At 44.4% G+C, this 17,942-nt stretch overlaps 1 protein-coding gene across 5 annotated transcripts in view; it reads left to right on the top strand.

The window, feature by feature from the left end:
• Positions 1 to 17,942, top strand: part of asic2 (acid-sensing (proton-gated) ion channel 2) — a gene marked incomplete at its 5' end in the record, with an annotated part of 468,688 nt that overhangs the window by 438,553 nt on the left and 12,193 nt on the right. For 4 of the 5 annotated variants that reach the window (XM_079521496.1, XM_079521495.1, XM_079521494.1 and 1 more), the window contains 3 exons: positions 5,298 to 5,425; positions 17,257 to 17,407; positions 17,530 to 17,586. In XM_079521496.1, coding sequence (XP_079377622.1) covers positions 5,298 to 5,425; positions 17,257 to 17,407; positions 17,530 to 17,586 — 336 coding nt within the window. The remainder of the gene's footprint in view (positions 1 to 5,297; positions 5,426 to 17,256; positions 17,408 to 17,529; positions 17,587 to 17,942) is intronic. The other variant, XM_079521497.1, reaches the window with a different exon arrangement.

Below are 17,942 nucleotides of genomic sequence, written 5' to 3'. Positions count from 1 at the left end.
GCTTCCATCTGCAGGGTTTTGCTGTGTGTGTGTGTGTGTGTGTGTGTGTGTGTGTGTGTGTGTGTGTGTGTGTGTGTGTGTGTGTGTGTGTGTGTGTGTGTGTGTGTGTGTGTGTGTGTGTGTGTGTGTGTGTGTGTGTGTGTGTGTGTGTGTGTGTGTGTGTGTTAGGGCTGGGTGCAATAACCGCAATATCGCCATACCGCCGGTATACAACGCATACCGCGGTATTAAGTTTTTTTGTCCGTGCTGTTCTGGCGCCCTAGGTTCTAACCCTAACCCTAACCCTAGTTCTAACCCTAACCCTGGGTTCTAGGCCTAAGTGCATATGGTTGATATGAAATAAAGTGTATCATAATAAACAGTGAGGCTCAGTCAGTCTAATCATATGCCAGCAACACCAGAGGGAGTTCAACAAACCATGTGCAACCCAGATTCGGCACAAACAAGTATTGATTGATTGATTGAACTATTTATTAACAGTTTGCAGAATTACAGTAGCCTACATTTCAAGCACAACTCAATACAAAGACTGTTAACTGCGAGTGGACGACCCAATAAAGCATTACACTTGTTTACAAGAGGTTCCACCTAAATTCATTTCACTCCTATGCCACAAAAATGTGGAACGCCCTACCAACTGTCATTAAGACATGTAAATCCCTTGACTCCACCCACCCCCACCCACCCCTTTTCCCCCTCACTGTATATGTTTTTCCCCCTTTTTACCTCCTTTATGATGATTTCCTGTTTTTGGCTTTATAGAAGTGTATAGTGTACAAAATGTTATGATTAATTGAACAAGGTGGACCCTCTTGTAAACAAGTGTAATGCTTTATGGTGTCGTCCACTCACAGAGTAACAGTTAACAGTTTTTGTATTGAGTTGTGCAAATGTACTGTAAACTGTTAATACAAACTTAAATCAATCAATCAAGCAATAATGTTAACTCATGGCTTGGGGACTGGGGAGGCGCGCAGTTGCTGCGTGGTGTGGAGCGGCTGGAAGTTGAACCTTTCAATTCATCATATATTAAATCTATCAGTTAACTTGGAATTTGTTTAATATGTTTAAGATTTTAGGTTCCATGATGAGGGGACGTTTTTGAATGGTGAGGTGTTTGTTTCATGCGATGCGCTGCTGAGCGGGCATTTCATTGGAGTGAGAATGGTTGCCATTGCGATTCCAAGTGAAGTGTGCGGGATTCTTTTTTTCTCTACTTCTCAGTTCCAGTTATCCGACGCACCTGTCCATTGTAGGTGTGCAGAAGGACTTTTTCTTATAGTCAGTCAAAAGATAAAAACAGTTCTGTCCGTCCTGTCTGTACAGCTCTCTCTCTCTCTCTCTCTCTCTCTCCCTCCCTCCCCCTTTCTCTTCTCTCGCTGACAGGCATCAATACAAAGTTGAAACCGTTACAACGATGCACCCTTATCCATAGGCTACACGTTTAGCCTAATGTTTTTCTCTCTCTCTCCCCCTTTCTCTTCTCGTCTCTCGCTGACAGACATCAATACAACGTTGAAACCTGTTACTTACGATGCGCCCTTATCCATAGGCTACACGTTTAGCCTAATGTTTCTCTCTCTCTCTGACGGTCTGAGCAATGCACGATGCACCTGGCTGTTACAACAGCGCGAGGTATTAATATTCGCTCAAAACAAAGTCGGACAATGTTTTAAATTAGGCTACTCCAAACCAGACCCACCTATAAATGTCTGTTGTGACATCAATGGGATCGCAGGAAAAAGACGCTCAACACAACTTGTCTTGATCTGAAATGATGTGAAATCCGTTCGCTTTTTTATTTCTTTTTTTAACAGCGGGCTGCGGGAGATGTCTGACGCAGTTGATTTGATTGACACCCGAACACGTGTTGCGGCATTGAAATGCCAATCTTTCCTTAATAAAACTGTAGTCCATAATATCCGTTCCAAAACTCTGTTTGCCTGCACCCCCTGTTAACTCCTCCTGATAGCTAACGCCCCCTCCTCAACGCCCAGAATGGTTACTTGGCCCAAAAGGATTTATATATATTATAATCACACAAACAAAGTCCGGATCGTTTGCAGCGGGGGTTAATTGCCTCGCGCTGTGGATTTAATTTTGGTAAACTGGATAACAACAGAAACACGTGGAAAAGCTATATGAGTCGTCTTGTCTCTGTAACGGTGCCACTGTGTGTGTGAGAGCTGTGAGGGGGGGCCGCGCATGGAGGACGAATGACACTGGAACTGCACTAGACACACAGCTGCTCTATACATCTCCGTATACGGTGTTTTACCGGATTTTGCAGACCTGCTCTATACATCTCCATACACGCTGTTCCACCGGACTAAATAACACTATAAAACCGGAGGATTTTTTTTTCGCGCTGGGGGGGGGGGGGGGGGGGGTGCGGTAATTATCGCCATACCGGCGGTATGGGGGCCGACAATAACCGCGGTAATAAAAATCCCATACCGCCCCAGCCCTAGTGTGTGTGTGTGTGTGTGTGTGTGTGTGTGTGGATTAACGTTGAACATAAGGTTCTTCTACCAAGCAGAACTGTCTCTGGTCCTGACATGGCTCCACGACAAAATATATCCACATGGCAAAATATCAAAGAGGTATAGAGGCAAGCAGAGAGAGAGCTGTTGATGCTAAAACCTAAAATATCAAAGAGGTATAGAGGCAAGCAGAGAGAGAGCTGTTGATGCTAAAACCTAAAATATCAAAGAGGTATAGAGGCAAGCAGAGAGAGAGAGCTGTTGATGCTAAAACCTAAAATATCAAAGAGGTATAGAGGCAAGCAGAGAGAGCATAGAACTGTGGATGCTAAAACATTGATGTTTGCCTGCATGGCACATGGAGAGAGAGCAAGTGAGAAAGAGCCCAGAACGTTGTAGAGCGATGTGTCCATTTGAGCGAAGCTAACCACTGACTGCTTATTTCATGTACACTTATACAGTACACACACAGATGGCATACAGACCCCCCCCCCCTCACACACACACACACACACACACACACACACACACACCTCTGTCATTTTGTGCGCACGCACGCACACACGCACAAACAAACCAATCTTTACTTTTACAGTCAGTCACTAATATCACTATAGTCACTACGTTCTCATGTTTTCTGGACATGGATTCACTCTTGAAATGCAAATCACCTGATTGTAGTGAGATATTACTATTAGTATTATTATTAGTAGTAGTAGTAGTAGTAGTAGTACAAATGAGAGCTCTCTTTGGAGCATCATGGTCGTTTTAGACTCTTGATTTTCTATTCTGTGTTTAATTAAAATCATCGAACCCAATTAAAGTAAAGTTTATGATAAAGATGTTAGTTGCTAATGAAATATATAGTAGTTAGAAATGCAGTCATCGTCTTGCTCAAGGACACTTCGACACTAACTCTCTGGGAGCCCGGGATCGAACTTGGAACCTCATGTTTCCATCTGGCATGTCTACCGGCCACTCTACCCCTGAGCCACTGCCACTGAATTGACTGCAAAACAGAGTTGCAGGACTCCCCACTTCATGAATTGCACATAAACCAAGAGCTTCCATATATGAAAATATGACAATTCCTTCGGGCTAACTGCATCTCCTGTCATACTGAACCTTTTGTCACATACAATGCGTCCGTTTACAACAATTTGATATATCAATAAGGCTAGGCCTATATACCCACCCGCATAATATCAATAGTCTTTTGTTGGCAGTGTAACTAAGTCACTCATCTGTGCTGTGAACAAAACAACAACAATTAATCCCTTTTCAGTGTATTTACACATGCATCACTGAATTGCACAGTCCAATAAATTGTCTTTTGTTCAAATGGCAGTGTAGCCAGGTGTGAAAAGGTCTCTACAGAACTCAAATTAAAATAGCCTTTCTCTCACATCTGAAGAATGAACACAAGGAACAAGGAGTTAGGAATGTTTACAATTTCTACTGAGAAATAGCCCTGGTTAATTTCTAAAAACTCTGAATTTCACACGACTATGCTGGCCGGGCATGAATTATATATAGGAAGGAAGCCACAGGTTATATGAAATCTGACTTCGTGCCACGATTTGCCCTCGGGCTAGACTTGCCGTCTCACGCACGCACGCACGCACGCACGCACGCACGCACGCACGCACGCACGCACGCACGCACGCACGCACACACACACACACACACACACACACACTTTCCCATATTTAAGCACTTTCGTTCATACACACATATTTATGTGCACAGGCGATTTCCTTCACCCATAAACTGTAATTGCTCCTGATTAAAAAGTTTGAGGGTTGTTGCCGTGCATTGGTTTATAAATGTGAAGTGAGTGAGTGGGTATTGGGTAAGTGTACATAACGCACATTATAAAGCACGGTAGAAGTGCAGATCCATTTTCAAACGTGCACAGACCTCTGTCCTCCTTATCCAGATGTTACTGATTCAGTTGGCATTGCAGAAGTTTGATTGACATGCTGTGGGTGGTGAGCTGTCGATTTAACGAGCTTACCATCCTGATGGGCTTCTTGGTTCCACCAACATGGAGGCCTGATCGAGTCAGCTGCCTGACAGGCTGGCGGGGGGGACACTTTGATTGATTGTCCACGGAACATTGGCAGTGAAAGTGAGGAGAAAGTTATTGATTTTGATAATGCCTCCTCTCTCTCTCTCTCCCTCTCCATACATGTTTGCTTACTGTGAGTTTGTTAGTTTGTGAGTGTGCATCTGTGTGAAAGAGATATACTTATTTTGCTGTATGCGCGTGTGTTTGTGTCGGTCTGTATGTACGTGTATATATTGAGGTCTGTTTGTTTGTTTACGAGACAGACTGTAAGGTAGAATTCAGCTTTTCTAAGCACACTCATATCATTTTTAGATATGTGCTAGAATGTGCTTGAGCACGCAGAGTAGCTGGATGAAAGTCCTTTTATCTCAACACAGCACGGAACCACTGGAATATCCTGCCGCAGAAAGTGTTTGATGTGAAGACAAATGGACTGACTTCCCTCAGAATAGTCGGAAAGCATGTTCTTTTATGAAGACACTTCTGAAAGCTGTTGGCTTTGCCTCAGAAGCTGGGAATCCATCAACCAAAGGCGTAGTTTCAAGCAAAAGAAGAATATTTTGGTCTCCCTGAAAATGCGCATCATATGAACAATGGGTGTAAACATATTTGTTGTTTTACCCGTCGCTGTTCATCTGCACCAATCCAGGGAAAGACACTTTAGGTTTTCTCCCGTAGATTTGTGCTTGTTTATTGACAATAGCAGACAGGTGATTGATTCTTTCTATTTTCTTTCCTTCCAGAAGACACAGCATTTGAGGCCGGTGTGCGGGTTCAGATCCATAACCAAGCAGAGCCTCCCTTCGTCCATGAGCTGGGCTTCGGCGTGGCCCCTGGGTTCCAGACCTTTGTAGCTACACAGGAGCAGAGGGTAGGTTTTCGTGACCTTTATGGCTGCACAAAGCTAATACCTCTTTTCCCCCCTATTTCCTACCTGTGATATAATGAAGCGTTGCATTAGTTCATGCAGGACATGGGAGTCGTATGCACCCCCAGCTGTAATCAGCCCGCTGATTGAATAAGTGTTTCTAATTAGCTACGCTTTTATACACACCACATGGGGCACAGCACTATGAACATGGTGGACCATTATAGGCAGGCTATGTGATTTTCCTTATCATCCTTCCTTCCCTAAGTGTTAAATAGCTCTATATTCTGCTAGCCTACTCGGGTACCAATTTTATCCAATCAGCAGAGAGAACTCACACAGGATACATAAGATATCGTTTTAACCTTTTAACAAAAAAAAGTTTTTGTTTTAATCCAAAAATCTGACTTACCCTATTTTAGTACCTTTAATGGTGGCTTCCTCGTTCACTTGAAGCTTCTCACTACTACAAACACCTCGGAAAGCAAAGCTTTGCCTCCACCATCCCAGCCTCTACCTTTCTAGTTCAGAGCCTTGTATCGCCTAGCAACCGGGCCAGTGTTAAAAGTAGATTTTCAGCAAAACCTTTTCATATCGATAAAGTACATTAATTGACGGAGAATTCCGACAATGGTTGGACTTTTAATTGACGGAATACTCCGTCAAAGGCAGCTAAATTGTTTAAGCCCAGACTCATCAAAGCTATGCATGTATTGCAACTGTATTCCATTTGCAATAAATGGCTAAAATATTTCTATGACATGAATGTTCCTGACTGACTAATATTGTTTTTCAGAATTGTGCGTTTGAGTCTGTAGACGAATCCACAGAGCGGCAATCATAACTGCGGTGTCAAGTGGCAATAATGAGAGTGCAACTACAGGGCAGCACTCAGTGGATTTGTCCAAACGTCTCCTTCTTTCTAGTCAGCTCTCTCTGGTCTCCTATAGGACGCCAGCTGACGGATGATAGCGCTAACCTTGCCGGTGAAGAGATGCTTCACCCCACTTGTACTCACTCAATCACAGCACAGCTTTGTTACTTCAGCACAAGGCTACGCCAAGGCTACTGGCCTCATAGACATGCATCCTCTCGACAGTCCTCTTGATTAATGTTGATGCATATCTTTTTTCTTCATCGTCACATGGAAATTCTGCACGCTTCTACATCACATTGTTGCTATTCATGTCTTTTCCCTTTACACGTTGGCTGCTGGGTATGGACGGGGCTCAAAGATGCAGCCTGTAGTCTGCTGGGTATGGACGGGGCTCAGAGATGCAGCCTGTAGTCTGCTGGGTATGGACGGGGCTCAAAGATGCAGCCTGTAGTCTACTGGGTATGGACGGGGCTCAAAGATGCAGCCTGTAGTCTACTGGGTATGGACGGGGCTCAGAGATGCAGCCTGTAGTCTGCTGGGTATGGACGGGGCTCAAAGATGCAGCCTGTAGTCTGCTGGGTATGGACGGGGCTCAGAGATGCAGCCTGTAGTCTACTGGGTATGGACGGGGCTCAGAGATGCAGCCTGTAGTCTACTGGGTATGGACGGGGCTCAGAGATGCAGCCTGTAGTCTGCTGGGTATGGACGGGGCTCAAAGATGCAGCCTGTAGTCTGCTGGGTATGGACGGGGCTCAGAGATGCAGCCTGTAGTCTACTGGGTATGGACGGGGCTCAGAGATGCAGCCTGTAGTCTACTGGGTATGGACGGGGCTCAGAGATGCAGCCTGTAGTCCGCTGGGTATGGACGGGGCTCAAAGATGCAGCCTGTAGTCTGCTGGGTATGGACGGGGCTCAGAGATGCAGCCTGTAGTCCGCTGGGTATGGACGGGGCTCAGAGATGCAGCCTGTAGTCTGCTGGGTATGGACGGGGCTCAAAGATGCAGCCTGTAGTCTGCTGGGTATGGACGGGGCTCAGAGATGCAGCCTGTAGTCTGCTGGGTATGGATGGGGCTCAGAGATGCAGCCTGTAGTCCGCTGGGTATGGACGGGGCTCAGAGATGCAGCCTGTAGTCTGCTGGGTATGGACGGGGCTCAGAGATGCAGCCTGTAGTCTGCTGGGTAATTGGGTATGGACGGGGCTCAGAGATGCAGCCTGTAGTCTGCTGGGTAATTGGGTGTGGACGGGGCTCAGAGATGGTGCCTCCATGTTGATATGCTGAATGTCTCTATAATCACTATACCCATGGGCATGATCCTCTGCCCTGGATACCATCAATCTAACTCTAGGGGGCCTACTGTATTTTCCAGCTGATGCAGGATGGTGCTAATAGGCTGCACAATTATCATTGCTTAGTATTGTCTAACCAATTCAATTGTCATTTTCACACCCAGCGCCCACCCAGCGCCCACGGCACATTGCTATTTTACAGTCAAAGTGTTCTTAACTGCCGGTGCAGTGACGGCACCGATATGTCCTTACTAGACAGTACAACACTCAACACACTAACACAGTAACAGGTTATCCATCAAATGTGGGGCTCCCGACACATGGAGTGAGCGATTATTCCTCCTGGTATTGCTGCTGATATTGTAATATTTGTATCATATATGCAGTATGCACTGTATGCCATGATAATGAATCGGCCTCATGGAAACAAGCCCTCAGGGGCTTTTTGTATTATCCTTTAACCCTATAGACCTGCTACAAATGTCTTCTAAATCATGACAGTTTTCTGAAAAACCCCATGTGGTTCTCAAACATATGTTGTTTCAGGGACCTCCCAGAAGCAGATATGAGTTAAAAACGTTCACTCTGAAAGAATATATATTCAAAGATTTGCGCCACATTTTCACGATTTTTCGAAAATAGCAGACCTATAAGCTCATAGCGTGGCACTCGCTGCCGCGCTATGAGCTTGTAGATCTGCTATTTTTCAATAGCTAAAGTATAACATAATGCTTAAAACACCAACATGCTTAAAACACCGCCCAGAATGTGTTAAGCATTGTTTTTTGAGCCCCTCCTTTATCCAGGGCTTAAAGTTCTCAGTCCTGGGGACGGATTTCAGTCCTGAGGATTTCACAGGGGTCATTTAATGAGAATATTTTCTCAGTCTTGCGATTTCTTTTTGGCTTTAAGCCCTGTGTATCCAGCTTTTAGTGTATGTTCACAAACTTTGTTCTACACAAACATTAAATTCCCATTGACAATGGGATTTCCCATTGACAATGGGGATTTACGTCATAGTGTCTGAGCAAATATAGACATAGTGTCTATTTTACCTCATGATGATAAGAGCGCCCCTCACTTCACACAGGTGTGATTATTTTTTTGAAAACTTTACGTTTTCAAACTTGTTAAAGGGCCACTTCACCCCTTTTGCAACCAGATCTTATTTGAATGATGTTTAGGGATTTTTTATGTCCAAAAGGTGTCAAAAGTTGTCATGAAAATGTAGTCTCACTTCCTTCCTGGACTACAAGTCACACCTCCACACAGCCTCCTCTCTCTCCACAAGGAGGTAGAGTGCACCAAAGCATTATGGTCCTTGTAGGAATTCAGCAAACCAGTCAAACACACAGACTTCATTATTTTTCTGGCCATAGAGTGCAAATTTCAAATTGTGCTACTGTTATCTCCTACAAATACTATTAACATTGAGTGACTGCAGTTTCTTCCAGCAGTGAAATGTCCCTTTAATAGCCTATAATCAATCAATCAATCAATCAATCATTAATATCCATATAGCTCTGCTATAGTACGCATGGGACACAGGCACACAGTGTCTCTGTCATACTTTAAGTTTAACTGGTGGCTAAAATAAAGAACATAACTGAGAATGAGCAAGTGATTATGTCACAATTTCACAGATATCTGCCTCAAGTTATTAATACTGCTAAAATTTAGCAGATCATTTAGCAGCTAAATGATCGCACACTTTAAATTTTCCTCAGCAGAAGATTCTTTGCGTCTCCTCAAATCCATCATTTAAATAGCAATGCGCCTAGATCAAGCGCACATTCTCTTAAAATGAATGGGAGAAGATGCTCCGATTGGTCTAATTTATGTTATGCCCAAACACAGCGATGACTAATCCAGAGACTGTAATACATCCCCTTTGTGCCCTGTGCCATAGATCAACTAAATAGGGCCATATAGGTCCAAATCTCTTTCTTTCTTTCTTTCCAATGGAGAATTTACGTCATATGTAGACGAGCAAATCGGCTATTTTGTCCTAACACAAACATTAAATGCCATTGACAATGAATGGATACATTTATGATATGTGTCTGAGCAAATCGGTATTATGGTTAAATTCCCATTGACATTGAATGGAGAATTTACGTCATATGTGTCTGAGCAAATCGACATGTTACGTCATGATGATGTACATTTGAGAATGAAAATCTGGCGAGGGGGAGGGTTTTACCCAGTTACGCAAACTGACTCAGGCAACAGCCCAGCTTTAATGATCTTAAATCCCTTTATTTTAGATTGTTTTGTATAGTACAACATAAACATTAAAGAGACTTCAGTTGTTACTGTACAATACTTTAAAACAGTTGTCATGTTGCACACATGATTAAAATAGCTCTTATTTGCGCCGCCATCGTTGAAAACAATGTATTTCCAACTCCAGCTTGTCTCAGTTCAGGCTGCATGAACAGCGCTCGAGCGCTCGGTTTCCGCCCCCTCTATATCGTAACTCTTCTATTAGACCAGGCTATAGCTCCCACCTTATGTATGTCTCCTGCATGACTGTTACGACCCAAAATGTCTAGGGTTAAATGGGGCACATAACATATAAAGTGACAGGAAACCTCACTCCGTTGAAAAGATTTTACTTGTACTCTTCAATCAAAAGTTTACAGAGTTACAAACCAGATCAGTGGCCTTGTGGTTGAGTGTCCGCCCTGGGACTGGGAGGCTGGGGTTCAATCCCCAGTCGGGTATATATATATAAATAGAGAAACATTCACTCAGGCTGTTCCTGTTGCAAGTTGATGATGTCATAAGTGTGGTCCAGCCCTATGGAATATATGGAATGCATGTGGTAATAAAAAGTATTTATGCTCAAATGATCCTATATAATAGTATAGGAAGTATTAAGGGACAGGTCGAAATTTAAATAGGGATACCCCTGGAGGAAATGTATGTGCCCTGAAATAAAATACCATCACCCTCCTGTGAATGTGAATGAAAAAAAAAATCACCCTCCCCTATTAATTAACATCACATTTACCTCAGTATTATGTATTCCTAACTTTAATCTGGTAGCGTTTTTAAGTGATTTGAGAAAATAAATCACTACCCGCAGTGGTGTGGTTTCCCTCAAAATGAAATGGAGAGACAAAACAGTAAACTTAACCTAACTAAACCTAACAGCAGTTAGCGGTGTCATCATCACAAAAGTCATCTCAAAGAACAACACGCTGAATGACGTCTTTTATAGGCGACAACTCTGGCCACGAGTCGTCACATGACCGGTCTGGCCAATGAGAAGGGGCCCACACCTCACAAGGTTTCCACCGGTTCTCGCGAGATATAGCGAGCGAGAAGGGACATTCTTCATCTGGACTTGAGAGAACAGAGTCAGTAAGCACAGCAGATATAGTGAGCGAGAAGGGACATTCTTCATCTGGACTTGAGAGAACAGAGTCAGTAAGCACAGCAGATATAGTGAGCGAGAAGGGACATTCTTCATCTGGACTTGAGAGAACAGAGTCAGTAAACACAGCAGATATAGTGAGCGAGAAGGGACATTCTTAATCTGGACTTGAGTGAACAGAGTCAGTAAGCACAGCAGTTATAGTGAGCGAGAAGGGACATTTTCATCTGGACAGCGAGCGAGAAGGGACATTCTTCATCTGGACTTGAGAGAACAGAGTCAGTAAACACAGCAGCTACCAGCGCTGCTGACAGTCCTAATATACACACTTAGCTCCATAGCTGTAAGGAGCGAACTAATGGCTAGCGTAAATATATATATGGAAATACGAATACGAAAAAGTACATATTTAACAAATCATAATCAGAAAATAACAACATAAAAAACCCAATAATAAACGGCTCGCCGTTACAATGACAACACCACAAACGCAGCTCTGAAAAAGTCAGATAAACAGTTGGATGTCAAATTCAGAAATTGACATTTGGAACAGTTGTGTTGAGAACTCCCCTCAGTGCATCATACATTCATTCAACAGTATGTCATTCTGAGCCAGAGAAAGGCATGTGAACCTCATTGGTAGGCATGAAGGAAACAAGGAGAAACAGAGACGAGTTCTCTGGAGGCCATTTATCAAGTGATGGTCGTGCCTACAGGGTAATGAGCCCCAACGGCCTCCTGCCTTCACTCATCTCATCAGCTCTGCCTGTGGCAGTCAAGGGCTTACTTGACTGCTGCAAAAGCCGCCCCACACTCCACAGCACCGGAATGCAGCCGAGACATGCTACAAGTTTCCCTCCAGCTGATAAACTCAAAGCTGTAGTTTGCAGCAGCACGCTCCTATCTCGGCACGCTCCTATCTCGTCACGCTCCTATCTCATCAAGCCTAGCACGTTTTGAAATAACCTTGAGGGCATTAGAGAGGTCATGATGAAGATATGGTAGACGGTACTAGATGTTTCTGAGAGGGGAGTGAAGTAAGTGTGTGGCGAAGATATGAACACCAAATTATGTAGTGTGGGTGATGCGCTTTAATAGAAACCATCACCGCCCGCGGACCCCCAATTGGTCTTTCTCTCTCTCTCTCTCTCTCTCTCTCTCTCTCTCTCTCTCTCTCTCTCTCTCTCTCACACGCATGCGCATAGTAGTTTGTCGAGAGAGAGAGAGAGAGAGGCTTGCATGGGTCATTGTGGTGTAGTTAGGAAACTAATCTGGCAATCCGTGGTCATAGTTTCACAAAGCGCTTTGGCCCTCATTTATCAACTCGGCGTATGCCAAAATATGGGTGCACGCCGGAATTACCGCAATTTTCGGCATTTACCATTTCTGCAAAACCTTGAAATTGAACGTGTGCCAGGACAAAAATCACGTCTGGTCGGGAGCTGTCGTAGGCTTTGTCCTCAGCAGTTTTTCTGTCGTACACAAGCGGAGCAGCATTGTCTGAACTGCTGACATGCTGTCACAGGCATCTAAACATATGTTTTCACTCCTAAAATGTATAAAACTAATAATACACGTGAAAAAAATATATTTTGTAATGGCATGTCATATGAAATTGGTAGGATATTTCCAAGTGTGCAAGCAATTAAAATCGCGCAATTAAAATCAATGTTGCAAGTTAGATGCTTAAGCCATTTAAACAGTGTTTTGCATGAGATGAGCGCATACCGGTAGCCCCCCGACCCCCCCCCCCCCCCCCCCCCCCCCCCTCCTGGAAGAGTTAACTTCCATGACATGGAAGGCATTTGCAGTGCTGCAGCTATAGTCAAAACGGGTAGGCTACTGCAATTTACAGCCATGTCTTTATCGCGTTATGTCTCGTCCTTTTAATTAAGGATAAACCAGACGCGCTCAAATGCCAATAAATGTGACTACCGAGCCAGCGCAAGTGGGGACCGCATCCGCATCTATAGGTAGGCTAACCCAGCCAGCCTGAGCCCACCACCACTATAGCCTACCACCAGTACCACATAAGGTTTAGGCTGCGCAGGGAGGCAGTCTAATATACAGTAATGTCATAAACGTGCATGCAGGTCACGACAGTGACAGAGACAGACAGAACAGGAGCGGAGGAGGAGATGCAGCTATTTGCAAAACAGCATTTGTCACAGGCTGTGCGTGTCCAAACTCATTCCAATGAAGTGAGCAATGTTATTTAATTAATGCTTCACAGAATCACAGGTTCAGGTTTTCGTTCACTAATCTTGTTGTATATTAAATGAATAAACACTTTAATAATTGTATATACAACTAACAACACACAGTGACAGTTGCTTGCAAGTTGCGTGTGCGTCAGCAAGGCAAGGCAAGCGGGGGAAACGTTTTTATTGACTTTTTTCGTCATGCGACTATGGTTTCCAAGGTCTTACTGCAGTTGTTCATGTCGCAAAAACGAGGGCGAGGCTTGATTTCAGACACAAAAGTCTGTTTTCATAGACTCAGTTGCTATGACAGACAGACAGACAGACAGACAGACAGACAGACAGACAGACAGACAGACAGACAGACAGACAGACAGACAGACAGGTCTTCCTTTTATAGGAAGATGAAACAAAGCTTCAATGAATTCACTCTGGCTCTTATCATAGGACGTAGATTAAAGCCACTTCATCAAATGAATGCTGGGCACAGATTTCAAAGTGCCCAAAACACTGAGGGGCTTAATGACACACGTACACACACACGCACGCACGCACGCACGCACGCACGCACGCACGCACGGACGGACGCACGCACGCACACACACACACACACACACACAGACACACACAAAACTTTGGTGCTCCAGTTATATAAAGTGTCCTTCAGTTTTGAGGAGCACATTGGTCCTCATGCGCCAATAAGTTCCTAACTTTTCCTCTGGGGGGGCGATGATGGGGTGGGGGTTATGGGGTTGGTATGGTGCTTGCCTTCAACTCAACTGGTCTGTTTGGGTTGGATTGGAATTGATGGTGGGTGGGGTGGGGGTTATGTGGTGGGAATGGTGCGTTTGTTTGGGTTGTAAACTCTAAACCAGTGGTTCTCAAACATTTTCATGTCAAGGACCCCCAAATTGACATGCATTCTGCAGACCCCCATATGTAAATATTTTCTGCTAGGGAAATGTTTTGAAGATTTATCAAAATATTTCGAAAATAGTCAATCTACAAGCTCAAAATGTGCAGTAATGGGACGCGTTTGTGAGCTTGTAGATTGGCTATTTTCAAAGTATACAATGGGATTAAATTAAAGTGGTAAAATGTTCCATATTTTGCTGTGGACTGCCTGGAACTTCCTCAAGGACCCCTTGAGGTCCCCAGACCACACTTTGAGCATCTTGCAGAGGGCGCTGTTTTTCCTTTATGTTTTCAGATTGCACTTAAGAACAAAAAGGCACCCAGAGTGCTCCACAGTGTGCGTAGATTCTGTTCTTACCTACGAACAAATCACAGCTAAGAAAACATTGAGGGATCCCAAAACCTTCTTAAAAACGTCCTAAGTGGGTCTAAGAACAAATTTCCTCTTAACACGAGGCCTGCCAGGAACATAGACACGTAGAATAGCGTGCCGTGCCACACCCGGAAAAGCCGTTTTAACAGCGATGTATTCTTTAATGCATGTTTTAATACGATCGTATCGAAAGATACGTGTGTTGTGTTACGCGCGATAAAACCCTGGCAGGACGCGGCGGAGGGATTGAATAATGGTAGCGGTCAAACGGTTAAGAACTTCTTAAGAACCGTTGGCGCAAGAGGCCCATTGTTCTGTTGCTACTGAAAACCTTTCTCTCAGATAAATGAAAAGGTCTTCATTGTATTACATCGGGCCCTTCCTGCCTTTTGTGTTGAGCCTAGGGTCACTGTAATGATATTTCAGCTTTGTGCAGTCATGCAATAAAAAAAGAAAACTGTAGTCGAGGGCATCTGCTGGGACTGCAAAATGTGCTCTGATGCTGCACACCAGTTTGATTTCCCATTTTCCATCCACAATTCATGGTCCAGTGTTCCCATTTTATTTCAAAACCAACTTTGTCCCTTGCTGATCAGGCTATATAACTAATAATAGCTTTGGCCCAGTATAGCAGTGAATCAGACAGAGATGAATAATACCCCGAGAGGGACAGAGGCCTTGGCTTATATTAAACACACCAATAAACGTGTCAGCTGATCTCAGCACTGTAATAGCTGACATCCCGCATATTTGATCATCTAATTTACAGGGGGATAATGGGATCCTGGTTCTGTCAAGACAGGCCTGTAATCCGGCCATATGTGCTAATTATGTAAGGTGTGAAGATGGGCTGAAAGGTTATGGGCTCGTCAAGTTTCATAGATGTTCCTAATGAAATTGATAGTGCCCGGAGGCAGCCTGTATATGCACACCTGCTGCTGCTGGAGTTAGTGTGGACACGTTTCATTATCTCAAGAGACAACATAGTGGCACTCAGACATGGCCAGGGGCTTTGAGGTTAATGAAACATTTGCATTGTATTGTGTGTTTGGGTTCATGTCTTTGTCATTGTGTCAGAAGTGATTATGTCTGGAGATTTACGGCGTTAAGCTCGCAAACACTCCCCTGGAGCTAAACATGCAATGTCACCCAGTAGGAAGGGGGCATCGCTTCAGGTCCTGTCACAACTAACAAGCATGCTGGGCCCAGATTTCACCTGGCAGGATGTTGTGTTTGAGTTTGATAAAAAAAAACACACACACACAAAAAACAGTGTTTTGGCAGTGGAGACAGACAGAAGAACAGAGGGTGGTGGGTGATAGATGCCCAGCTCGCAGCTAGAGCAGGCTGCTTGCATCATGGAGCAGATGGGCCCTCACACTGCTCCTCCCGGTGTCCCCCGCTCCTCCTCATCTGCTGTCCCTGCCTTCAGAGCTACGGAGCGGAGAGAGGGAGACATTTGGAGCATTGTGCTCCCGAAGCCTGTTGTTGTGGATTTCTGCTGCCAGTATCTATGCATTTGAGGAAGTGCCCTCCCCCCCACGCATTCTGTTCTGTTTTGTGAGGCTCCCGTTTCTGAGCTGGCTGGGAATCAGACAGGGACAGAAATGACATGAAATCCAGAAGTCATATAGCATAGTAATAGTTGATGTTCATTTTTGAGGGGAGCTAGGCCCTCCTATATAAAGCTTTTTTGTCTCTCGTGTCACATTTGCCAATGACAATCCATCCATCCATCCATCTTCAACCGCTTATCCGTAGTCGGGTTGCGGGGGCAACAGCTCCACCAGAGTGCTCCAGACTTCCCTCTCCAGAGCAACATTAGTGACTTCCTCCTGGGAGATCCCGAGACGTGCCAAGGCCAGTGAGTCGATGTGTTTCCTCCAACTGCGCCTTGGTCTGCCTCGAGGACCTCCCTATAGGGAGACGCCCGAGAGGTATCCTAACCAGATGCCCGAACCACCTAAGCTGGCTCGTCATATGTACGTCATACGTGTCTGAGCAAATCGGCTATGTATTTAATTCTCGTTAATATTATTTGCGTCGGTATAACATGACCGAGAAGTGGTACAGTGTTGGGCATTGTGTAATGCCTTATCTAACACCAGAGGGAGTACAACGAACCATGTACAACCCAGATTCGGCACAAACAAGGGACTAAATTATTTTCGCTCCTATGCCACCAAAATGTGGAACGCCCTACCAACAGTCATTGACATTCGAATCCCTTGACTCCTTCAAAACCGCTCTCAAAGGGCACCTACGGACGGCTGCAATTCAAAACTGGCCCCCGTAAAATCGAAATCCCCCCCTCACCACCCACCCCTTTTTCCCCTCACTGTATTATGTTTCTTTTCCCTTTTTATGATGAATTCCTGTTCTGTTCTTTGGCTATATAGAAGTGTCTATTTGTACGTCTCTAAATGTTTTGATGAATTGAACAAGGTGGACCCTCTTGTAAACAAGTGTAATGCTTTATTGGGTCGTCCACTCACAGTTAACAGTCTTTGTATTGAGTTTAAAAATGTACTGTAATTCTGCAAACTGTTAATTTCAATCAATCAATTTCAGTGACGTGAAAGAACTAGGGCATGTTGACAAATGAATTCATGAGAAAGTATATTAATTTTTTTTGTGGATGATGTACGATGATAAGAGCGCCCCTCACTTCACACGGGTGTGCTTTTTTATTCTCTCTGTCTTTGCGTATGGATGTAGGCTATATTCAGTATGTGAGACTTGTGCATGCATCCGAGGCCTAGGGGTTCATTTTTGCACTCTCCTTCTCTCTTCTGCAGCTGACCTACTTGCCTCCCCCATGGGGAGAGTGTGAGTCCAAGGCTCTGGAGTCTGGGTTCTTCGAGGTCTACAGTGTGACCGCCTGTAGGATTGACTGCGAGACGCGCTACATTGTGGAGAACTGCAACTGTAGGATGGTGCACATGCCTGGTAAGCACGGGTCTTCGAAGTCATTCAGAGCTACTGCATGTTTAACACAAATGCCAACAATTAGCTTCATTCTCCTCTCTCCTTTAACCGTCTATTCTATAACCAAACTATTCCCACTACAGGCGATGCAGCATTCTGCACCCCTGAGCAGTACAAAGACTGTGCCGAGCCTGCTTTAGGTAAGCCGCCACACATACTGTGTCTACAGTTGGGTGCCACCGATATTGTCCCTTATCATTTGACCCATTTAGGCCTGACCTCAAAATTTTAAAAAAATCCTTCTAAATCCTCCAGTTTTCTGAAATAAATATTTTCACGATTTTTCAAAAATAGCAGACCTACAAGCTCGTAGCGCGCCACTCGGTGGCGCGCTATGAGCTTGTAGATCTGCTATTTTTCAATAGCTAAATTATAACAATGTTTAAAACACCAAAAGGGGTTCCCGCCCAAAATGGGTTAACTGTCCTTTTGCGCAGATCACGCAAACCTCAGCAAAAAGAAAAGGACAATATCGATGGCCTCCAACTGTACAAAG

This window comes from Electrona antarctica (assembly GCF_951216825.1).
Source record: "Electrona antarctica genome assembly, chromosome: 14".
In the NCBI taxonomy this organism is placed as follows: Eukaryota; Metazoa; Chordata; class Actinopteri; order Myctophiformes; family Myctophidae; genus Electrona; species Electrona antarctica.
Note: the sequence above shows the minus strand (reverse complement) of the source record. Positions and strands in the feature narration are given on the sequence as shown.